General features: G+C 40.8%; 1 protein-coding gene across 1 annotated transcript in view; it reads right to left on the reverse strand.

Annotated features, from left to right (window-relative positions):
- Window positions 1-25,891, reverse strand: part of LOC126334647 (ATP-binding cassette sub-family C member 4-like) — a 261,187-nt gene that overhangs the window by 97,545 nt on the left and 137,751 nt on the right. The window contains exons 11-13 of the mRNA XM_049997092.1: window positions 22,570-22,753; window positions 22,347-22,490; window positions 22,181-22,276 (exon numbers count right to left, since the gene is read on the reverse strand). Of these exons, the coding sequence (XP_049853049.1) occupies window positions 22,181-22,276; window positions 22,347-22,490; window positions 22,570-22,753 (424 nt within the window). The remainder of the gene's footprint in view (window positions 1-22,180; window positions 22,277-22,346; window positions 22,491-22,569; window positions 22,754-25,891) is intronic.

Below are 25,891 nucleotides of genomic sequence, written 5' to 3' on the forward strand. Positions count from 1 at the left end.
TGACTTTAGCGACAAAAGTTCAGTAGGATCACTACTCGATTTCTCACGGAGTTGATTAAAAATACTAATGAAATTTACAAGTCGAATCTACCTGTCAGCACAACCAATGTAGTTTGTAGTGTGTAGTAACAGAACAAATTCATACCTTAATGACAGATTAATTGACACACTAAATGGTTTTTTTCGAAAATGGGTCAAGGGTACAAAATCATGGAGATACATAGCAATGCAATATACTTTCCAGTAACTGGTGAGACATTATACCATCTGGAGTTGAATATCATGAGAATGGGAACCCAGTCAAATTTTTTGTTGTAGGGACATTATTGTAAATCTTCATCTGATATAAAGTATAAATACAACACACACAACCGTCGATAAATCACTTTTTGTGGAAGTAGAACACAGTAACACATGATAACTAGAAGTTTTTTTTATACTGATAGGACTGAAACCTCACTGTGATGTCACTAAATATGAAAGCCCCAGTTCCATACGATGATCGGATCATTCATCAGGAATATTTCTCTCACAAACCTTTTGCTTCAACAACCTTTAATAATAATGAGAAAACAGGAATGCTTATTCAACATCAAGATGACTTAATACTCCCAGAAACAGTTTCCTATACCCGGGGCCGGCCGGTGTGACCGAGCGTTTCTAGGCGCTTCAGTCTGGAACCACACGACCGTTACGTTCGCAGATTCGAATCCTGCCTCGGGCATGGATGTGTGTGATGTCCTTAGATTAGTTAGGTTTCAGTAGTTCTAAGTTCTAGGGGACTGATGACTTCAGATGTTAAGTCCCATAGTGCTGAGAGCCATTTTTGAACCTATACGTGGAAGGACAATTTACAGCCATGAGGAAAGTTGCTAAGCTATTCCAACAGTAACATTCCAACATACGTGTAATACATTCGCGTTTCTGTTTTAATAAATAAGAGATGAAGTTAATGATATCGTTCTTGACCACACGAGAAATGTTAGAATCACATCGATTCTCAAAACGTGCGTTGCTGCGTCAACTTCGGACATCTAAGCATAAAAAAAGACAGGGTCGTTCTTAGATGGATCGATAGATCCCAATTTTAGCACCTGTATCGCTCTCAAACTGCCACCCCTTTCGCATCGGTGAACTTCTGTCGAAGTAGGATAGAACTATGCCACTCAGCTGGGGAATTGCTGCAGAAGTCGTGAGTTACCTGTGCTTCTCAGCCGATGGACTGCTGTAGCAGCTACGCCCGTCCTGGTATTTCTCCATTTTATTACACTCGAAGTTTGGTTGACCTATGAAGCATCTAGCAGTTGTGCCGGAAGACTGTAGTTAGCACTACAGCCACCAGATGGCAATTACATTCCGTTTCAAAACTTAGTTTCCGCTTCTGTTGCACTACTGATTTCCTGCCTTGTTTCAGTTCTGTTCTGACGTATTGAGCCCCTCACCTGTTGTGATGTAAGGGATGCAATACAGCACTTTGGGTCTTTCCCTGGTTCAAGATTTGTCATACATAGACTAATTTTTGAAATGTAACACTTCGTGCGATGAAACTGATGTGATGTTGTTGTGGTTGTGGTTTTCAGTCCAAAGACTGGTTTGATACAGCTCTCTGTGCTACTCTATCCTGTGCAAGCTTATCCGTCTCCCGGTACCTACTGCAACCTATATCTATCTAAATCTTTTTAGTGTATTCATCTCTTGGTCTCCCTCTACGATTTTTCACCCTCCACGTTGCCCTCCAATACTAAATTTGTGATCCCTTGATGCCTCAGGACATGTCCTACCAAATGGTCCCTTCTTCTTGTCAAGTTGTGCCACAAACTCCACTTCTCCTCAATGCTATTCAATACCTCCTCATTAGTTATGTGATCTACCCATCTAATCTTCAGCATTCTTCTGTAGCACCACATTTCGGAATCTTCTGTTCTCTTCTTGTCCAAACTATTTATCGTCCACGTTTCACTTCCATACATAGCTACACTCCATACAAATACTTTCAGAAACGACTTCCTGGCACTTAAATCTATACTCGATGTTCACAAATTTCTCTTCTTCAGAAACGCTTTCTTTGCCATTGCCAGTCTACATTTTATATCCTTGCTACTTCGACCATCATAAGTTACTTTGCTCATCAAATAGCAAAACTCATTTACTGCTTTAAGCGTCTCATTTCCTAATCTAAATCCCGCAGCATCATCCGAATTAATTCGACTACATTCCATTATCCTCGTTTTCCTTTTGTTGATGTTCATCTTATATCCTGCTTTTAAGACACTGTTCAATCCTTTCAACTGCTCTTCGAAGTCCTTAGCTGTCTCTGACAGAATTTCAATGTCATCGGCGAACCTCAAAGTTTTTATTTCTTCTCCATCGATTTTAATTCCTATTCCGAATTTTTGTTTTATTTCCTTTACTGCTTGCTCAATATACAGATTGAATAACATCGGGGAGAGGCTACAATCCTGTGTCACTCCCTTTCCAACCACTGCTTCCCTTTCATTCCCCTTGATTCTTATAACTGCCTTCTGGTTTCTGTACAAATTGTAAATAGCCTTTCGCTCACTGTATTTCACCCCTGCCACCCTCAGAATTTGAAATAGAGTATTCCAGTCAACATTGTCAAATGCTTTCTCTAAGTCTACAAATGCTAGAAACGTAGGTTTGCCTTTCCACAATCTATTTTCTAAGATGAGTCAGAATTGCCTGACGTGTTCCAACATTTCTACTTAATCCAAACTGACCTTCCCCGATGTCGGGTTCTACCAGTTTTTCCATTCGTCTGTATAGAATTCGTGTTAGCATTTTGCAGCTGTGACTTATTAAACTGACAGTTCGGTAATTTTCGCATCTGTCAAACACCTGCTTTCTTTGTGATTGGAATTATTATATTCTTATTGAAGTCTGAGGGTATTTCGACTGTCTCGTACATCTTGCTCACCAGATGATAGAGTTTTATTAGGCCCGGCTCTCTCAAGGCTTTCAGTAGTTCTAATGGAATGTTGTCTACTCCCGGAGCCTTGTTTCGAGATAGGTCTTTCAGTACTGTGTTAAACTCTTCCCGCAGTATCATATCTACTATTTCATCTTCATCTACATTCTCTTCCATTTCCATAATATTGTCCTCAAGAACATCGCCCTTGTATAGACCCTCTATATACTCCTTCCACCTTTCTGCTTTCCCTTCTTTGCTTAGAACTGGGTTTCCATCTGAGCCTTTGGTATTTATGCAGGTGGTTCCCTTCTCTCCAAATGTGTCTTTAATTTTCCTGTACGCAGTATCTATCTTCCCCACAGTGACCTAAGCCTCTACATCCCTACATTTGTGCTCTAGCCATCCCTGTTTAGCCATTTTGCACTTCCTTCCGATCTCATTTTTGAGATGTTTGTATTCGTTTTTGCCTGCTTCATTTACTGCATTTTTTGTATTTTCTCGTTTTATCAATTGAATACAATATCTCTTCTGTTACCCAAGAATTTCTATTAGCCCTCATCTATTTACCCGCGTGATCCTCTGCTGCCTTCACTATTTTATCTCTCAAAGCTACCCATTCTTCTTCTACTGTATTTCTTTCCCCCATTCTTGTCAATCGTTCCCTAATGCTCTCCCTGAAACTCTGTACAACCTCTGGTTTAGTCAGTTTATCCAGGTCCCATCTCATTAAATTCACACCTTTTTACAGATTCTTCAATTTTAATCTGCAGTTCATAACCAATAGATTGTGGTCAGTGTCCACATCTGCCCCTGGAAATGTCTTACATTTGAAAACCTGGTTCCTGAATCTCTGTCTTACCATTATATAATCTATCTGGAACCTTCTAGTATCTCCAGGCTTCTTGCATGTATACAACTTTCTTTCATGATTCTTGAACCAAGTGTTACCTATGATTAAGTTGTGTTCTGTGCAAAATTCTGTCAGGCGGCTTCCTCTTTCATTCCTTACTCCCATTCCATATTCACCTACTACATTTCCTTCTCTTCCTTTTCCTGCTGTCGAGTTCCAGTCACTCATGACTATTAAATTTTCGTCTCCCTTCACTATCTGAATAATTTCTTTTATCTCATCATACATTTCATCAATCTCTTTGCTATCTGCGGAGCTAGTTGGCAGATAAACTTGTACTACTGCGGTGGCGTGGGCCTCGTATCTATCTTGGACATAATAATGCGTTCACTATGCTGTTTGTAGTAGCTTACCCGCATTACTATTTTCCTATTCATTATTAAACCTACTCCTGCATTACCCCTATTTGATTTTGTATTTATAATCCTGTATTCACCTGACCAGAAGTATTGTTCCTACTGCCACCTAACTTCACCAATTCCCATTATATCTAACATTAACGTATCCATTTCCCTTTTTAAATTTTCTAACCTACCTGCATGATTAAGGGATCTGACGTTCCATTCTCCGATCCGTAGAACGACAGTTTTCTTTCTCCTCATAACAACGTCCTCCTGAGTAGTCCCCGCTCGGAGATTCGAAGGGGGGACTATTTTTCCTCCGGAATATTTTATCCAAGAGGAAGCCATCATCGTTTAACCATACAGTAAAGGTGCATGTCGTGGGGAAAAATTACGGCTGTAGTTTCCCCTTGCTTTCAGCCGTTCGCCGTACTAGCACAGCAAGGCCGTTTTGGTTAGTGTTACAAGGCCAGGTCAGTCAATCATCCAGACTGTTGCCCCTGCAACTACTGAAAAAGCTGCTGCCCCTCTTCAGGTACCATACGTTTACTGGCCTCTCAACAGATACCACCCCCCCCCCCCCCCCCGTTGTGGTTGCACCTACCGTACGGCTATCTGCGTCGCTGAGGATGGGTCAAACAAGTTCAAGCTGATCTCAAAAATGCCAACATCACATCCGCAGACATCGCAGATAGAAAAATCTTTAGACAGCAGATCCACTGCTGGGAGGTTGCACCAGAAGAAAAACCTAAAAGATCTGCAGGAAAATGGACGGAAGAATTTCGAGCTAAACATAGCGATAGGATGAAACAATTCTGGAAGGACGAGACAAATGGCAACCACAGATCGTAGTTTGCTTTGTGTGATCCTCTATGGGTCTAACCAATTTAAATAAATAATAATAATAATAATAATGTCTCTATCTTAAGCAACACTATATGGAGTTCATAGGCGACCTGTAAAGTATGTCCCCATCAAAGGTTCTTTCGGCTGGACTTTAAATAATCATAATTAATTTCCGCCACAAACGTGGAAAATAATCTCACCACTTGCCACGCGGTTTGGTTAACATTACGGGCGGCGCAGAAACAGTTACTTCGGTGAAATCTAAGCGATCCAGGACAGTGTACAGTCCTCACGAGTTCAGTTCCTATTTCCCGAAAACATGCATTTAGCAGCAGCCTGGCTGTGACGTCATCCGAGGCAGCGCATAAGCCAGCGCTTGACAGACTCGGATCGATGGATAGATGGGTTCGAAGTCCGTGTGTCCGCAGCTCGTGGTCGTGCGGTAGCGTTCTCGCTTCCCGCCACCGGGTTCCCGGGTTCGATTCCCGGCGGGCTCAGGGATTTTCTCTGCCTCGTGATGACTGGGTGTTGTGTGATGTCCTTAGGTTAGTTAGGTTTAGGTAGTTCTAAGTTCTAAGGGACTGATGACCACAGATGTTAAGTCCCATAGTGCTCAGAGCCATTTTTTACTTATGTATCAGTTTACAATCTTCGTAATTGTTATATGAATAGAGTTAAACTGAGTTTAATTGCAGAAAAAGTATTTTAGCTGGACTGTATTTAAACTGTGCCATCTAGAATTTTTTAAGCAGAACCGACCATAGAACATATCCTCTAAGCTACATCTTTAAGAGACCTCGTAATGATTGTTATTTACATTAACATCTTAAAACTTGTTGTAACTTTACCATTTAATGGATGTAATCAGGTGTTACAATTAGAACTTTCTATCATTAATATAACTCATACTTAATCTACTACAAACAAGAAAGGTCTTGTTCCAAATTTGGTTTTTAGTAACTCAGTTGAAAACTATTAGAGGTAGCTTAATGGGGTCACATTGTTAATATGTTTATATCAAACTGAAGCTTCATTCCACTTTTCATCTATCTGAGTATGATATTTATCGCCTTCAATTTTTCGTAACAACACAGACTTTGACCAAAGTATTGCTCCAATCAAGCTGAGACTCTTAACAGTTGATTGTGACATACATTAGCACATCTTGAACAGTTTTTGGATTTCTAGGTTATTATTTAGTTCCTCTTGTTTCTTTCTTAAAACACTGTTTTTTATGTAACGTATTCATCTGATCACTCTGAGACGTAACAATTTAAACATTAATATACTGAAGCATATGTTGACAAAGTTTGAAAAAGCTACTTTAATTTTTAATTTCATCCTTAGATTACGGCTACATACTTTTTATTCCACCCACAGGCACGGTACGGTGATGTGGTGCCAGCAGCAGTGAACTGTTGTAAGGCCCGGCACACTCACTCGCCTCTGTATCTCTCAAATGATACAACGTTTGTTTCACCACAAGCATGAATCAATTGCAGAGTGGTATGTAACTTTTACTGAGAGCATCATAATGAGCTGCTTTTTAGATATGCAGGCAAGGGATTCTGGAAGACAATAAGCCAATAAGCCACCTTCATATGTACTCAGATGTTTTTGGTCCATTTAATGGGTAGTCCAGCTTCATCCCTCTTCCAGAAAGTGCTAAAGAAGCACTCCCTCTTCAGGCAACAAGTGGCCCATTGGGACCATCCGACCGCCGTGTCATTAGGAGGGGCGTGTGGTCAGCATTCCGCTCTCCCGGTCGTTATGATGGTTTTGTGTGACCGGAGCCGCTACTATTCGGTCGACTAGCTCCTCAATTGGCATTATGAGGCTGAGTGCACCCCTAAAAATAGCAACAGCGCATGGCGGCCCGGATGGTCACCCATCCAAGTGCCGGCCTTGCTCGACAGCGCTTAACTTCAGTGAGCTGACGGGAACCGTTGTATCCATTGCGGCAAGGCCGTTGCCCGATAGTAAAGAAAGCACGTATTAATTTCCAGTTTATCGAAAAATTCGAGACGCTGAACTCTAATTATTCGGTTCATGTTTACAGGCTGAATGTAGATAAGAAAAAGCGCAGGATACAAGTTGTGAAGCAGAAAGTAATAGGACCCCTCTGCTTTTGCAAAGCAGTCAGTCAGCATCCCAAATATGTAGATTTACTGTTATTCTCCAATCATAGGGAAAGGCATTTCTGCCGTGGAAGCCTAAACTATTTTACCATGTGAGTGTGTAGAAGGACATCCGACTGATGCCTTAAGTCAGGAACCAGTATGTGTGGAAATGTCCACTGAGGATAAAAAAAATGTATAGTTTAAAATTCTCATCACCAGGAAAGCTGTCCGTTCACTGTGTATACTGACTTTGAATACATACTAGTTCCTGTGGTGGGTTGTGAAGGTGATCACAGTCTCTCACAACACTTTCACAGAATGACATGCATCTTATGGGGGCAGTGTATCAAGTTGTGTGCTCATATGACTTTAGTCTCAACAAATTGGAATCATGCATTAGGGATGAGTTTGAGAGATGGCTTCTCAGTGAACTCGAAAAACTTGAGTTGTTGTTTATGACAAAAAAAAAAAATCCAATATCCAGGATGCAGGACAATGTATATGAGCAAACAGTTGACTGTCGTAATTGTCAGTTGCCACTGGATAGAAAAGCGAAAACTCCATGTAGAGACTGATGTCATATACTGCTGGAGTTCTGTGGTGCAGCTCACCATGCATGTAACTTGAAGTACCAACTGCCATGATTTGAGTGTATGTAATGCTCACTTTCTTGTTGAGCACTAGGGTGATTTTTAGTTAAAGAATGATAAAGTCAGTGTCATATTTGATGACGTAGAAAAGTGCAATTCATTCTACAAGTGAATCACAGTATGAATAGCGCCCCCTTTTCTAGAATCATTACGATTCGTATACGGGCCTCTTCAGAAATTGGCTTAAACAATGCATAGGTAAAATGTACATGTGACTAGAACCACATATCCTGATGATGGATACGTCGATGGAGAGGCACTGTGAAACCACATTGCCCAATACGATAAAGTTACCACCAAACTAGCTGGCACTGTCATAATGGATGTGGAATACAGGCACATGGTGAATGTTCGGCAGGAGTTCAACATCTCTAATTGAGAGGTATATGATAAACTGTACACGGAGACACATGTGCGTTAGCTCATAGATGTTTCTGAGAAATTTCCGACTTCGGAAAAAACGACATTTTTGTCAATGGATTGAGTAATTGATTATTTTGAATTTTTTTGTTTATTTATAGACCAATCACATTCTTATGACACATAAGAATGTGATTGCGTCTATAAATAAACAAAAAAAGTTTCAAAATTTCCGACTGTTTGACTGGTCACATACTCTGTGGATCCTACCTTTTATTACACAGGACTTCCGTGTGATCCAGTGTTCAAACAGGCAGATATCAATGTGAAACTGTTGACCGATGTTACTAGGTTGCTTTTTTCCGAATGCGGGATTCGCAAAGAACTTCCCAAGTGCATGCTCAGGTATGCAATGATGAACAACCCATGAATGAGTGGGGAGAAGTACATGCCATCTGACTATTTAAGTGACATCCTTTACTTGGATGTAAGCATTATCGATGGGTAAGCCATGCAACGATCTATGCTGCTTGGAGAGTTCTGGTGGTTGTCTGTAGATCAAATCGTTAAACTGAAAAAAGAGAACCAAGATGTGGCTGCGGATGCTGGGGTGATATGTGTCCTGGAGGCAGACCTGGAACACCCCATCCGTGTGTGACATGCACAGTGACTTGCTGCTCTGTACGAAGCACCTATCCCCCTGCAGTGGTTGTGTCCGTAAGCTGATAATCATGTTGGTCAACAAGCAGAGATACATTCTAGATTATATGAAACTCCAGCAAAGCTGTCAGGTTTGCGATGACACTTATTAGATTATCCAATAATACCTATTTCAAGCAATATCCCTAGCTGTAGGAGTACTTTTATGTTAATGTCGAAAAGAGGATCTTTATAGATTAGTGAATAAATCAGTTTTCGGTAAAACTATAGAGAATCTTAGAAACCATTGTGAAATTCATTTAGTCGCTGAGGTGATTGCTAAGGTTCTGTTGGAGTTCATGAAGCCTATCGATTTCAGTATGAGTATTCTGTATCTCTTCAAACTCCACACGTACCAATTCCACCATGAGTTTGCAAACCAAACATCGCTGATTCCTAGTTACCTAATATGGAAACAGACAGTTTCATCTATTGTGTCAAAGGCTGCAGTCCTTGTGAAGTAATTAGGTACAAACTCGAGGAATTCGACACGCCCACATTTATGGCCAGTAATCGTTTCAGCATGACACCACAGAACAAGAAGGTTACCGAGCCGATGAAAGACGAGATAAATGGTTCGCAGCTTTAAGAGTTTGCGTGGCTCAAATCGAAAATGTATGTGAGCTGCGCGCAGCTCGTGCCGTGTCGTTTATTGCTTGACTCCTTGTCTTTGCAGTACTGCAGTCCCATTTCGTATTCGATTTACTGGCGTCACTAAGTTGCTGGCTTGCCTGCCTATGAGTGGCAGCAGCAGCGCTTGTCGATAAGAGCACTGTCGTACTATCTTTGGAGCGACCGCTAGCATTTCCGGGTCGTCGTGCGTCGGCATTTCAGTGGAGATAGGGCAGTAGTGAGGTCCAGACGAGCGGTTTGAGGCGCTGCTGTCATGGACTGTGCGGCTGGTCGCGCCGGAGGTTCGAGTCCTTCCTCGGGCATGGGTGTGTGTGTTTGTCCTTTGGATAATTTAGGTTAAGTAGTGCGTATAAGCTTAGGGACTGACGACCTTAGCAGTTAAGTTCCATAAGATTACACATACATTTGAACATTTTTTTGAGGTCCAGACAGCTATGACTCACCCGACCGTTGCTGGCACACATTTCTTCAGTGGGGATGACCTTGGTTGGTCGTTCGGTCGTTGTATCATCGGATGATGTGTGTTTGGTCGCCGACCACTTCCGGGTTTTCAGTGTGTGTCGACTTGTGATTCCTCATAGTTGTTCCACAGTGACTGGTTTTAGTATTGTTCGAGTTGTTTGTGGAAGTGTTCCGCGGAACCGTGTGTAGCTTGTGTGGTTTTACTGAGTAGTTATTTTAATGCTGTGTGCATGCTGCATTGAGTCAGTCGGTTGGGATGGAGCAGCGAGGAAGCCTCCGTGGCGCAAGGCCAGGCCGGGACCGCTGGCAGCGTGCATGCGCTATTGGATCGTGAGGCGCTAGCTACGAGAGAGACAAAGTTCGTTGCCCACCGAACCTGAACGCTGAAGCTGAATGATCAGTTAACCTGTTATGAAACCTCAACTATTGTGACATCTCTTTGTTCATTTCCGGATTGTTGCTACCTGGGCCGTTTGGGCTAGCAGCAACGTATGATGTGTTGGGGTCGGCTAAATCTTGCAGCCGTCTTCCTATATTGTGATTAATTATTAAGTTAACGCCCCAGTTACCTGCCCTGGTCGTAGTTTTCCGGCAGTGTGCCTTTCCTCGTCGTCTTGATGCTGTCCGGCACGGCGTGTAGTTCGACAGCCTTTTAAGTTGTTTGGTTCATATTTTGCTTAGAGTGGTTATTGTTCCCTTGACTGTTTTTAGACGCCAATTTCTGAAGAAGTAGTGCTGTTCGTATCCTCGTCCTGGGCCGATATTTTCCATCGTTGTGCCGTTGGTCGGACGGAAAGGAATTGGTGAAATTGTTGGTCGGTCCTTGGGCCGTCCCTAGTTTGGACTGCCATCCGATTATTTAACTTCAACTCTTGGCTGCCTGTCTCACCTCACCTTACGTTTGAGCTTCCTTCTCAGGGCGACACTTGAGCACCATTTGTTGTGTTTGTTTTAGATTGTGATTTTAATATTAGTTTGAAGTATTGTGTGAGGCCTTCGGCTATGTATTATTCAGTTCTTTTTACATTTTACATAAAGACCTTCAGCTGTGTTAAATTAAAAAAAATTTAGATTGATTTTATTTTTAAAAAAATTCTTAAAATTTATTCTATCTGAAATTGTTGTAATCCAGGCCCTAGGCCGTTAGTTGTACGATGTGTTGTATGTGGCATTCAGCCGAGTATTTACGTGAACCCCTTTCAATAAGGCCATCAGTCGTGTGTATTCTTTAAAGGAATATTTTTTATGTGAAGGAAGGGGCTTATTTAAGTTGTCTGACTTGTTGTTCAGGCCTTCAGCCATTGTTTCAAATTTGTTATGGCCTTCAGCCATGCAATAAGTTAACGTTTCTTTAATTAGGTTTTCGACCATTCTGTTGTAAGTTTAAAAAGAAATTACTTGATTGTAAAAATTGTTTATTAATATGTTTTAATTATAGTTGCCCTTCAGACGTGTAGTTTAGGTCTTCAATCGCTAATTGTTTTCAATTGCATGTTTTTTAAAAGGAAAAACATTTTTACCTTCTATTTTTAATTGCTTTTGATTTCTAAGCGAGGCCTTCAGCCGTTCTTGTTTTTGGTGTGGCTTTGGGCCTTCAGCGCAGAAAGCATCTCAATTTTTCTTTAACTGGCCCTTCAGCTGTATTGTTTGGTTGTGATATTTTAGAGCAATTTGAAAATAAGTGGTTCACAGAAAAATAAAGTTGTGTATTTGATTGTGCAACTTACAATAACAGTTTGTGGCCCCATCCACAATCATAACCTTATCCTGTGCGCTCTCTGAGAACCTACCAACCAGTTTGCATGCGGTATGAATGCAAGTGCCACCCAAAGACAGGCTAAGGGTATGCATCCTGTGGCTTTACACACTTACTTTTGAAGACTACAAGGAGTGCCTGCGTAGCGGTGATGGATACTGCTCTACATACGTGTACAAAGTAGTCTTTTGATCATGAAGCCATGTGGTACGTACTGCACTGCAACTGAAAGGCGGTTCGTAGCGCTATAACGACAAACGCTTCATCCATGCAGATGCTCGAGTGAATTAGTTGTTTGTTTTTCCGTTTACATTTGTGTGTGTGTGTGCGTGTGTGTGTATGGAATAAAGATCGAGTCAAAAATCGCAGTACACCCATTTATGTCAAAAACCTTACAGGAGTGGGAAAACCTGAATATTCCAGTATGGTATGGGCAAGGTGGTCTATCTTTAGTATTAAGTACTAAACATGAGCTCCATCTTAAAATCGACTATCTTGAATCTAAGTAAATTTTTTAAGTGGGAAGGGCACATTTTCTGGCAGGTTCGTTCCTGTAAACATATTCGAAGTAGCAATTACGAATCAACAATTACAAGACTTTTTTTGCAGTTAATTGATGATTTCGTTGACCAAGGTGGAAAGAAATGAGGTCATTTTGATGCCTGGAAAACGGAGATTCCTTGTCATCACAGATGATTTTAAAAATCGGCACCAAGGACGATCTTCAGTTTCACACAACACTATAGGTGCTTAATTTCGAAATTCCGAGAAACTGGGACCATTGTGGTTGACAAGGCCCGGAGTGGCCATCCAAAGAGTGCTACTGATGAGACAACCTCACCAATGGGTTTGGCGTCCTTTGTGAAGAGCCCACACTGCAGCACATTATATTTGTCAGCGGACTGTAGAATCAGCCAGTTATCGATCGTATGGATCCTTCATACTTGTGAAGGGCACGCATTCAAGATTCAACTGCTCTAGCATCAGGCAGAGGCCCAGACAGGCATATTCAGTTTTTTCAAGTGGGACCCAGAGCGAGTAACGAGATCTTCCTTTTGCACAAGGTATGTTGTTCAGTGATGAAACAAACTTTTTTGTCAGTGGTGAAGTCTACCATCACAAGCACAGATTCTGGAGTGACCAAAATCCCCACTGCATAGAACATTTCAATGTGGTTGGTTATGTAAAGGTATTGGTATGGTGTGGAATATGGGATACCCATATTCATTGACCAGAACCTAAATGCTCAAGGCTACTTGTAAATTCTGTAAGAAGTGGTCTTTACCTTAGTTCTCACAGAAGATGGGAGCTTCCCCTCCTACTTGCAGCAGGATGAGGCTCCACACAATATGGAGCACTTGTTATTCAGTGGTTAAATGGCCAGTTTCCTGGTCATTGGATTGGCCAATATGGTTATGTGGAATAGTCACCCAGATCACTTGATCTCACACCACCTACTTTCATCTCTGGGGTCGTTTAAAGGAACTCACATATGCAGAGTGAATAAGATCTAGACACAATCTAGAACACAACACTGGAGAAGCGGTTGCCAGAATTTCTGTGGATATCCTTGTGCAAGAGCATGGCAGTCGGATTCAGCACCTGCAAATGTGCGTTGACTGAGATGGACATCTCGTTGTACATGTTAAATGACTGCCTTCATGGAGAACAGTCAAATCTGTAATTCCAAGCAAAATGTGTTGCAACTTTTGAACCATAACGGTAACTGCTGTTTGCAGCAATTAACTTGTCAGTAAAGGCTGATGTAATCTGATATATCACATGAGCCCATTTTCATTTTAAAAAAATTACTTAGGTTCAAGATGCTTTACTTCAAGATGGCGTCCATGTTAGGTATATACCATAAAAGACAGACCACGTCACCCATAACTTACTGGAATATTCAGGTCTCCCGTGCAGGGTTTAAGACACAACAGAGTGTATTGTACATTTTACTATATGCACGGTTTTCATCACACATTTTGTATGTTTGCATATATTATATATATGCATACATGTGAATGCATATATGGGTGGTTCTTTTTTCTTCACCTACAGCTGCTAGACTCCATACAGCGTAAAAATTGATTACAAAAATCCATAGCAGTTATGGAAATAGTGTGATATATCTTAATACTCAGCCGTTTTCATTTGTTTAACTATTGCATAAAAGAATGAGTAGTGTTGGTATGATGTATCTCTGCATGTAAGGAATCAGATTCTGCTAGTCATGTATAAAACAATGAATTGTCTGTTAAATCACTCTCCTCATCTCTTGGTGTTAGTATGATGTACATTGGCCTGCCCAGTTAGCCATGCAGTCTAACACACTGGTTTCTGGGCAGGGAGGTGTGCCGGTCCTGGCACGAATCTGCCTGCCGGATTAGTGTCGTGGTGTGACGGCCAGTCTGTGGATGGTTTTTAAGACGGTTTTACATCTGCCTCGGCGAATGCGGGCTGGTTCCCCTTATTCCACCTCAGTTACATTATGTCGGTGATTGCTGCACGAACACGTTCTCCACGTATGCGTACACCATAATTACTCTATTACGCGAACATTAGGGTTACACTTGTTTGTTGTGAGACGTTCCTGGAGCCGTCGACTGGGGGCCGAACCGCACAATAACCCTGGGTTCGGTGTCGGACGGCGGTGGGGTGAGTGGACTGCTGTATCCTGTTGTGGGGTTGCGTACCACTGCAGGCTACGATGGAGTAGAAGTCTCTCATTCGCTTCTAGGTCCCCAGTTCCACACAATACGATACAGCGATGTACATCTGCATGTAAGCATCAAATGCTGATATCACGTATAAAACAACGAATTTTATTAGTATAACTTAGCTCTATACGTAAACAATCTCTTTTTGAGAGAAAATAATGATTATTAAAAACTATTGCAAATAACTATGAAATATTAGTGTTAGTGATAATAAATCCCAAGTTAATTTGTCTTATCAGTGCTGTTCTTCATAAAAGACGCTAATCCTTTCGCCAAGAAAGTTATTGCAGGGTGAAAACAAATAAGAACAATTTCTTCTGTGAAACATTTATTTATTTACACATATACCTGATGGCCTTCATAAGAGTCGCCAGACGCATTCGCTCTAATGTTTCGGCAGGTATTGGAAATTGAGTTGATGCAGTGCGTAGCTGGAAGTGAGCCCAAATACATACTGCTCATAACTCTTTCCTGCGAAGCCCTGTGTCGACAGAAAGGGTCGGTTTCTTTCCTGTTACGAAGTAAAAGATTTTGAAACCGAAGTTTTATGAGCCCGGTTGGTGGAACGGTCCCACATTAGTCTATTTGTTTTAGTGGTACGTATTAACAAGCGCAGTAAGACGAAGGATAGTAAGCGACTGTGGCGGTAGCAGTCAGTGCGGGCCAGGGCGATGTTGTCACTGTACGAGTACTGGTGTATTATTCCTGTTTATCTGTTAATACATTTCGATAAAACGAATATCTCACTAATTTGGGAACGGCCTAACCTAATAGGCAGATAAAATTCCGCTTTAAAACTGAAAAAAAACTCTTTCCGTCCACACTAGGTGTAATATGAAAGACGTGATGAGTCATAATTGTCTGGGCTGACGCCAGCTACACATTGCAAAGAGGAAATTGCAAATATCTGCCTAAACATATGAGAAAATATGCCTCAGAGCGACAAAATCACAAACTTTTACAGCATTGACAAAACAATTATTTTCTATATGCCCTGAATTCGGCCTGAATCATCTTCAGACCAAAAGCTGCCCATAAGAGGGACGTTCGGTAGGTAACGGAAATTTTCTCTTCTGAAAGCAATTAGGCTTTATGCAGGATTCCAACACACTATCTCATTACCCACTCTTTTAGCTTCAAAACCCTCTGTCCAGTGCGACAACCTTACGCCACCTTACTGTGAGGGCCTATATACTTGCAGGTACCATTCTATTGTTCGGCATCGAAGGCAAACTCTTGCTGCATCAATGACCTCCCCGTCATCACATGTAACGCCGTGAGTCAATACGCAATAGCATTTACTGCACTACTTTCCAGTACGGCTCGTAACTTTGGAGCCGTTGCCAGTGATAAAAACAGCCGCTTATATCTTAGCGTGACTCATTGGCACCTGTCGCTAGCGTAGCCTTGGGAAGCGGTACCTGTGTCAATTCAAGCGACAGAATATTCAAGCCCCTAAGAATCTAAATAAACTATATCAAATATTATTCAATTCGGTTAAAAGTCAATATACTGTCCTTTGTGTGATAGTTTAAAAATCTCAGCTTTCTATCTGTCATAGTTTCAGAGGTAGAGTAAATCACCTAAAACACCCCAAACCGACAGTTGTAAGATTAAAGTCAGTTAGGACTCATAACTGTTTGTCTATTAGTATCATTTGGAATCATTACTGAAGTTCATAAAATGTCAGGTCAATCTGTATGATTTTTCATAATTAACAACGTTAACTATTTTTAATTTTCGTAATATAAAATTCAGAAAAGATCAGTATTTATTTAATGTGTTGTTGTGTGAGTAAATGAGAGTGTGCATATGGAACATACGTAAAGATTCAATATTATATGATGTACAGCATTACGAAACTGTGTCATGGGGAAGCTGTGTTTTCCCCACCTTGCTGATGGCGTATGTCTAAGGGAACTTGCTTTTGTAAGAAGGAAGACAGAATAGTCATTTGCAAAATCATAATTTTCTAAAGTTATTTCAAGATTAGTTTTCTTTTCGTTTGGTTTTGTTAAACATTTTATTAATATTGGCATGATGAAGTGACGTAAATGCATCTGTGAATGTTGATTGGCGTAAGATAGTTCAAACGCGAAAAAGACTGGCTGGTCATTTTGAACAACCAATCATAGTTAAGCATTTCCCGCGCATTGTAAGTAGTTATATGCCCTGGAAGGAATGGCAGTGAGTCAGTCGCTGTCTAGCTATCGCACGTGCACGTCATGTTGGACGTGTCCGTCTACATTATGAGTAGAATAAAGAAGTTATTGGTTTCTCGTGTCCAGATTGTATGGCCATGAAAAAAGTTGCATTTACGGACAGATTATGAAAATTTGAACTTGGTGAAGTGATTTGTTAGAGAGATAAACGGGTGTGAACTTTCGGCCTTTGTAAAATTCCGTGTGGCATGTTTCATACCGGTTTATGGAATAGTTGGCGAGCAATTTCTTTATTAGAAATCCACTTAGAAGTACTGAAAGTGAAACTCATATATTGTAGCAAACCATTGACTGTAGATCGCGTAACAATTCGGGTTGGACTTAAGTACATTTCTGGCTGCCTTGCGTGTGTACTAGGTTCTATGAACTGTGAGATGAGGAAAGTGATGTTATCATCATCATCATTTAAAACTGATTATGCCTTTCAGCGTTCAGTCTGGAGCATAATCCCCCTTATAAAATTCCTCCATGATCCCCTATTCAGTGCTAACATTGGTGCCTCTTCTGATGTTAAGCGTATTACTTCAAAATCATTCTTAACCGAATCCAGGTACCTTCTCCTTGGTCTACCCCGACTCTTCCTACCCTCTACTGCTGAACCCATGAGTCTCTTGGGTAACCTTGCTTCTCCCATGCGTGTAACATGACCCCACCATCTAAGCCTGTTCGCCCTGACAGCTACATCTGTAGAGTTCTTTCCCAGTTTTTCTTTGATTTCCTCATTGTGGGCACTCTCGTGCCATTTTTCCCATCTACTAGTACCTGCAATCATCCTAGCTACTTTCATATCCGTAACATCAACCTTACTGATAAGGTAACCTGAATCCACCCAGCTTTCGCTCCCATACAACAAAGATGGTCGAAAGATTGAACGGTGCACAGATAACTTAGTCTTGGTACTGACTTCCTTCTTCCAGAAGAGAGTAGATAGTAGCTGAGCTCTTACTGCATCAGCTTCGCTACACCTCGCTTCCATTCTTTCACTATGTTGGCATCCTGTGAAAATATGCATCCTAAGTACTTGAAACCGTCCACCTGTTCTAACTTTGTTCCTCCTATTCGGCACTCAATCCGTTTATATCTCTTCCACACTGACATTATTTTCGTTTTGGAGATGCTAATCTTCATACCATTGTCCTTACATTTCTGATCTAGCTCTGAAATATTACTTTGCAGACTTTCAATCGAATCTTCCATCACAACTAGGTCATCCGCATATGCGAGACTGCTTACTTTGTGTTAATCCACCCAGCCAGTCTATTGTTTTCAGCATATGATCCATAAATAATAGGAACAACAGCGGAGACAGGTTGCAGCCTTGCCTTACACCTGAAACTACTCTGAACCATGAACTCAATTTACCGTCAACTCTAACTGCTGCCTGACTACCTATGTAAAGACTTTTTATTGCTTACAAAAGTTTGCCTCCGATTCCATAATCTCGTATAACAGACAATAACTTCCTCCTAGGAACACGGTCATATGCCTTTTCTAGATCCATAAAGCATAGATACAATTCCCTGTTCCACTCGTAACACTTCTCCATTATTTGCTGTGAACTAAAGACCTAGTCCTGACAACCTCTAAGAGGCCTAAATCCACACTGATTTTTATCCAGTTTGTCCTCAACTAATACTCGCACTTTCCTTTCAACAATACCTGAGAAGATTTTACCCACAACGCTAATTAAAGTGATACCTCTGTAGTTGTTACAATCTTTTCTGTTTCCATGTTTAAAAATTGGCATGATTACTGCTTTCGTCCAGTCTGATGGAACCTGTCCCGACTCCCATGCCATTTCAATTGTCCTGTGTAGCCATTTAAGACCTGACATTCCACTGTATTTGATGAGTTCCGACTTAATTTCATCCATCCCAGCTGCTTTATTGCAGTGCAATCTACTGACCATTTTCTCCGCTTCCTGAAAAGTGATCCTATTTTCATCACCATTCCTATCCCATTGTACATCGAAATCTGAAACATTACTGATCGTATTTTCACCTACAGTGAGAAACTCTTCAAAATATTCCCTCCATCTGCCAAAGGTATCAACAGGATTCACCAGCAGTTTTCCTGACCTGTCCAAAATACTTGTCATTTCCTTCTTACCTCCCTTTCGAAGACTGCTAATTACACTCCAGAATGGTTTGCCAGCAGCTTGACCCAAAGTCTCCAACCTGTTTCCAAGATTTCTTCTTGGATGCTGCAATTATCTGTTTGGCTTTGTTTCTTTCTTCAACATAACTTTCTCTGTCTACCTGAGTTCTAGTATGTAGCTATTTTTGATACGCCTTCTTTTTCCTTTTACAGGCTGCCTTGACTGTGTCATTCCACCAAGCTGTTTGCTTCATCCTACCATTACACACTACTGTCCCAAGACATTCTTTAGCCACTTCTAGTACTGTGTCCCTGTACGTTGTCCATTCCTTTTCCAACGACTGTAACTGACTTCATTCAACTAACTGGTACCTTTCTGTGATCACTGTTATGCACTTGTGTCTGATTTCCTTATCCTGAAGTTTCTCCACTCTTATTCTTCTACATATGCAGCTGATCTCCTGCACTTTCGGCCTCAAAATACCAATTTCACTGCAGATTAAATAGTGATCAGTGTCATCAAAGAATCCCCTGAATACACGTGTGTCCCTCAAGGCCTTCCTCACCTGTTATTATATAATCAATGACAGATCTGGTTCCCCTGCCTTCCCAAGCATACCGGTGAATATTATTATGTTTAAAAAAGGAGTTTATGATTACTAAGCACATACTGGCACAGAAATCCATGAGTTGTTTCACGTTCCTGTGGGCCTCCATATCCTCTCCAAATTTACCCATAACCTTTTCATACCCTACTGTTCGATTTCCAATCCTGGCATTAAAGTCACATGAGCACAACACTGTCCTTGACCTTTAACAACTACATCACTGAATGCGTCATAAAAACTATCCATGTTATCTTGATCTGTCCCTTCACAATGCGAATATACTGACACTATCCTAATTTTCTTGCTAGACACTGTCAAACCTATGCACATCAATCGTTCGTTTACATACATTATGGCAACTACGCTGGGTTCCATTTCTTTCCTGATGTAAAGCCCTACACCCCATTGTGCTATTCTTGCTTTGACTCCTGACAGGTAGACCTTGCATTCTCCCACTTCCTCTTCTTTCTCACCCCTTACCTGAATGTCACTAACAGCTAAAACGTCCAGCCCCACCTTACTTGCAGCCTCTTCCAGCTCTAACTTCTTCCCAGAGTAGCCCCCATTGATATTAATAGCTCTCCATCTCGTTACCATTCGATTGCCGTGTTGTGTCTTAGGAGTCCCGGGTTTGTCAATTAGAGGTGAGGCTCCGTCGCCTCCAAAGGTCCGAGGCATTTTGCTCTGATTGTTGCCAGCATCATATTTAAAGTACCAGGGAAGCAGGTTGCTAGCCTTACTTGCCCCGGGTCCCATTGAGTTTTACCCCTAACGGTTGAGGACCTAACCGGTGGATTTGGTAGTCTTTGCCGTCTGAGCACAAAGGTGACCACGATCAGAATATGTCTGAGATGTCCAGCCTTATTCCAAAGTAACTGGTATCCCAAGTGTCAGGATCACTTACTGGGTCACTCATACGTTGTCCGTGGTTCATGAAGTAGGACATGATAACAGGAACCCACACCATGAACCATTAATTAAATTCGGACTGATAACAAGTGTTTAATTTTGAACCGAAGGAAATAAAAGAATTCATTGCAGAATTTTGCCATTTTTCTTAAGAGATGAAACAATCGCTCTCCACCCGAAAACTGTGTTATATTACAGGATAACTTGCCGCCAGAGTTTACGTGGACTTTGCAAACATAAGTATTGACGGTGTATCTCTTCAACGCTGCTTTTAACATCGTCTGAACAGTATATACGTATGCAGAGAAACGGGCTGGTGATTTGACGCCTTACTGAGGTAGATGGAACTTCTGTACTGATTTATTGAAGTCCTTGACCATGGTTTCGGTTTATCTAAATATGCCTTTAGTAAAATCCATAACTATTAACAATGGATACAACCTTATCTTAACTGACCAAATTGTTAGGAAACAAAACAGTAGTAAAATGTTCAACCTTAGGAGATAACAGGGCGATAAAAAGTGAGGATAATAACTTTATTTATATTCCATTTTTGGGGAACGTATCACGCAAGATATGGAGACTCCTACAGAAGCAATACGGTTACAGAGTTGCCTTTTCCGTAAACAATAGCTTAAAACAAAGAGTAATTCATATTATTGGGGCACGGGAAGAACTTTGCACTAAATCCGGAGTTTACAAATTTACTTGAAGTGACTGCCCCAAGTATTACGTTGGACAGACAAGTAGATCCATTAAAGTAAGATATAAAGAACACATGCTAGGTAAAAACGGGGAAAACGTGTACAGTTCCACGTTTGATGAATATCTATTACAGTATATGCTACGTAAACTTGATGATGTAGAATTGCTACACGAAGTGAGTAAGGGTTACAAACTGGACCTGTTCCGAAGAATTAGAAATTTTCAAACATTTATCTCAGAAAAATGGATTTATTCTTAAGGAGCAGGTGCAGCTTCGAAACAAAATTTTTTTGGATAGTTTCAAACATCTCCTCTCGTATAACGCTAGTGGCCTGTCTCGTTAGATGTGTTCCTCAGCGCAAGCTTCACCTGCTTGACACTAGGACACAGGCAAATTGGTGTTCATATTAAATTATTAAGACAGAGGGTTTGAATTAGCACAACTCTTAAAATTTTGATGCGCATGAGTATGTATCCCTGGGTTTTAACGTGCGCGTGTGTCTCGCGCATACCGCAAGTGCCCTCCCTCGGTGAAACTGTCTGCCCTAGAGCTTCCACACCCTCTTCACGCTAGTTCACAGGCTAAGTACTGATAATATGCCGTGTTCTTATCGACCATCTCCTCATAATTGTGTATGGCTCAGGTTTTAATGCAGGCTACCTCCAGGTTTTATTGTGTGCGACCAGTCACATACACTTTACACAACAATTTGGATTAGGCCTAAGGCTCCTTTAAAATATATTTTATTTCCTCTCATAATGTTGCACTTCACAGCTATTTTGCATGTGTGTGTGTTTAAACATTTCAAACAGACTTTTCTGGATTTAGGTATCTTCGGGTGCTGATAGCCTTGTAGGCAATAAATTTGTCATATAGCCGATATACAATCGAAGACTAAAAGTTCATCCTGGAGAGATTTTTTTTTTCTTTTAGTCTACTCCATCATCACAAAACCTGCTCTTAGCTTATTGATTTCTCTCAGTGGTGACCATCCTCAAAACTGTCTATAACATATTCTAACATAATAAATATTTGATTACGAGAAATCATATTCATAACTCTACGTTTCTTTCGTATTCGCAATATTTCCAAAAACCTGTATGAAGATGGAAAACATTTTACATAACCATAGAAGTGCCGATCTGTTATTAGGCAGATTAATCAATTTAAAACTTAGGAATGGGAAATAACCATTAATATATCAACTGGGCTCACCACTTTAGACGAATTTGAAGTGTTTCTCTCGTAGGTGATCATGTTACTCCTCTCAGATCCAACAGTCATCGAACGATTAAAATTGTTTTCGTGTGCCTGTAAACAAAATCAGTATGAGAGGAAGCAGACGAAGTCAGCTTTACAAAGTGAAAGTGCCGTTGATTACCAGCGATGACCTTCGAGTGCTCTCCGTGCGCCTCATACTCGCTGGATCCGTGCCTCCGTCCTCCTCCGAACTGCTCAGCAGCTTTGAGAAGCTGACTCCGCTCTGGAGGATCTCGCCGAAGCTGCCCTGCTGCTCTATCCTTCCCTGCAGTAAATAGTTCTTTTTACCACACGTGTTAACCTGGGAACATCATACAGCTCAGTTACGGAGTACTTTGGCCTACCTTGTTGAGCACCACGATGTTGTCAGCTCCCTGCACGTACTGGAGCTGGTGAGTTACCAGGATTCTGGTCTTGCCTCCCAGGTAGGAGGCGATGCATTCATCAAAGAGGTGCTTCCCAACATGAGTATCGACCGCAGATAAGGGATCATCAAGCAAGTAAATATCCGCTTCACGATAAACTGCTCTGTGAAGAGAAGAAAGGAAGTATTACAGCATTAAGTGGCTCGACGTTAATAATATGCAATTTTGTCGCATATCATTTGATGTAACAGTCGTCAGGCACCTTCTCTCTGGTGCAGATATTTTCAGTTGAGCTTTCGTATTGTGTACGCAAAATGTGTCCAGCCATAGGATGCATATGCAGTATTCACGCCGACGGCAAGCATAACGTTTTCCCCATTGGAAAGATATTTATGTGTAAGATGTAACTTGTACGTTCAGTAGGCAATTATGCTTCAGATTAATCTGATGTGAGATCCACTATGAAGATATTTGTTGATGGGAACAACAAAACACCATAACTAAACAAATTTCCATTGGCGATTATGTAATGTAGCTGTGTTATAGGTTCATGAAGATACAGCATTATGGTACCAGAATTACAGCATCGATACACTTGAAGAAATGATAGTTAGCAGATGCTGTTAGGAGTTCTATGTGTAACATCTTAGTGCCGAGAAGATTTTATTCAGGTAAGCCTCCGCAAAATATTCCAAGGACATGTTAATACATTATTTTTATATGATACCTACTAAAGCTTCAGTATTAGGGATGAAATAATTTCGCAACATTATAAATTTCTTGGTCCCGTCATGGGTACCTGAATTCCACGTACAATTTTGATTTAAACTGGAAGAGAATATTGTCATAAGTTACAATCATTCACTGACGCCAGTAATTACTGCCTAAAGTAACAGCGTGTGGCGTAACGAGGTGAAATCTCCGTCAAACAATATGTTGCTATACACGAGCAGTATTACAGCGATACAACAGCAGAATGACAGCTAGCGGCCACGTGGTGGTTTGTTCATTTACGAAGGGTGAGTCGCTGTACAAAACTGAAGAACTGGTAGCTGCAGACAGACAGTAAAAGTGGCACAGTGGCATTTTATATTGCTCTTATTAGTCCTCATATCTTACGCAAGAATAAATATATTCAATAGGCAAAAACGGCAGATAAAAAAATAGAGTTGAGACGGAAATACTCGTTGCGACGCTCTCTATTTCCACCAGCGCTCCCAGAGTTGCAGTTGATGAAAGCGCAGATTTCATTATTGGATTTTTGAAATTAATTCATCCTGTTAATAAAACAGACACGACACTCAGCAAAGTGTCAACAGGTGTGTCTTGCTGAGAGGTATCTACAAATATATTCAATAAAGAAATTCATTAGATTATCCACACTTTTCACTCAGCTGGTGGCAGGACGAAACTAATTACCACGTGTTATTACTTTTGAGACACTACAAAAGTAACAGAATCTTACAAACAGCAGGATGCATTCGTATCAAGATATAGCTATGGATATAAACGTAAATCTATGTAATTTTATATAAATTAAGATCAAAATTAGATGAGGTAAATGCGTGTTATTAATATCCTTAAGTACACGAGATCCAGAAGTGCTACGTCGTTTCTTAGTCCATAACTGGAAAGAGGCGGATTTTTCCCCACAAGTGAGACGCCCTGTAATGCTGCAAAATCGCAGTAGAGTGTTTATGTTAGATGTCTAGTGTTTCGGCCCAGTTTGATGAGAAATTAAGCATGTACGTCATGGTACAATTTATTTGTAAATATCATGTTTAGTTCAAAACATATGAACTTCTCGAGTCTGGCTAATAAGGCTTGCGTCAATTAGAGACCCAAAGAGGGAATAAAGAATACGAATCACGAGATGCGAGTATTGGGAGGTTGATGTACGAAGCGCTTTTGTGACAGATCTTTGTCAGTTTGGCGGCAGTTTAGCCACGTTGGTGAAGTACTTCTATTTAAAAGCAATAAATTCATTACATGCTCCTTCAGAGGGACTCGATGTTTGGCACGTGATAAACAATTTAGGATATTTTTCACCTTTGAAGGGACTTCGCACTGAGAGCATTGCTGGGATCCATACCGTATGCTGCAACTTATTGAAACTTGTTAGAACAGTTAGATAGTGCTTCAATATCTTCGATGGGACCTAGAAGAATTTAACATTGTTACATCAGTTAAGTCCGACTGGTCTTCTGCGCATATTTATGAGGATTACAAACAATTTATTGAACTTTAATTCTCACGTATGTCGACTATCGCAAATTGAACTAAGCTCTACATCATAATTTTTAGGAATACCTACACTTGTTTTTGACAGCAGTATTGTGATGGATAGAATGCGACGCTGCTCCGAAATTCCTTTGACACAATTGAGTCATAAAAATCAAATTGTTATCCCTGCATCACGTTCCTCTCCAGGGTAAGACGGTCTACACTAATAAAGTAAACTTTATTTCATTTTAAAACCCTAGGTAGGAGAAGAAGGATCTCATGTGTTGCTTCGTGTGACAATTTTATGAATAGGAAACCAATATATGCTGCACTACAAGACAATCTATTGCTAACGCAACAGTTGCGAGAGAGAAAGTTACGCTGCCGCTGATGAAGTCCGTAATGTGTCACGAGGATATAAAACTCCCAGGAAGCTATGTAGTACGAAATCACATAAAAATTGTGATGTTGCCCAAACCTTCACGTAAAAGCTTTTTTCTTACTGGCATACTGAATTCAAAAGGCTCACAAATGTTTACTACAACTGTCCATCAGACAATAAGGTTGACAACTTGAAACATTTTACGCTACTTCCTTTTATGTTAATTTAACTTCAAATGTTTAGTGTCATAAGAAAAAGAAACACACACATCAGTTTATCTAGAAAGGCTCAATGCGATTAATATAAAGGCTGGCACACTCGAGCGAATTAATTGAGCATTTATAAGCACATCGAACATTATAAAGCAGTCTTGCAAGTTTTAGCAATTAAGGTGTTGCCAGGAAGCTTAGTTACTATATTTTGCTGCTAGTGTTGATATCATTACGCACAGCTGTAGTCATCCATTTAGTTATTTTATCCTTAACGCATAAACTTCTCTGGTGTCGTTGAAAAGGGGGATGCTATATTTTCTCTGTCACCGTCATCGGAATTATCCCTGTTCTGATTTTGACATGAAACATGGAACTAGAAACAACAGGACTATTAAACGTTGAGTGCCGTCTCTTCGTCAGTTACGAATGTATTTCTGTACTTTACGTCTACGGTCATAAACTTTTTGTCAACAGATTACCGTTT

Source organism: Schistocerca gregaria, chromosome 2 (assembly GCF_023897955.1).
Source record: "Schistocerca gregaria isolate iqSchGreg1 chromosome 2, iqSchGreg1.2, whole genome shotgun sequence".
NCBI lineage: Eukaryota > Metazoa > Arthropoda > Insecta > Orthoptera > Acrididae > Schistocerca > Schistocerca gregaria.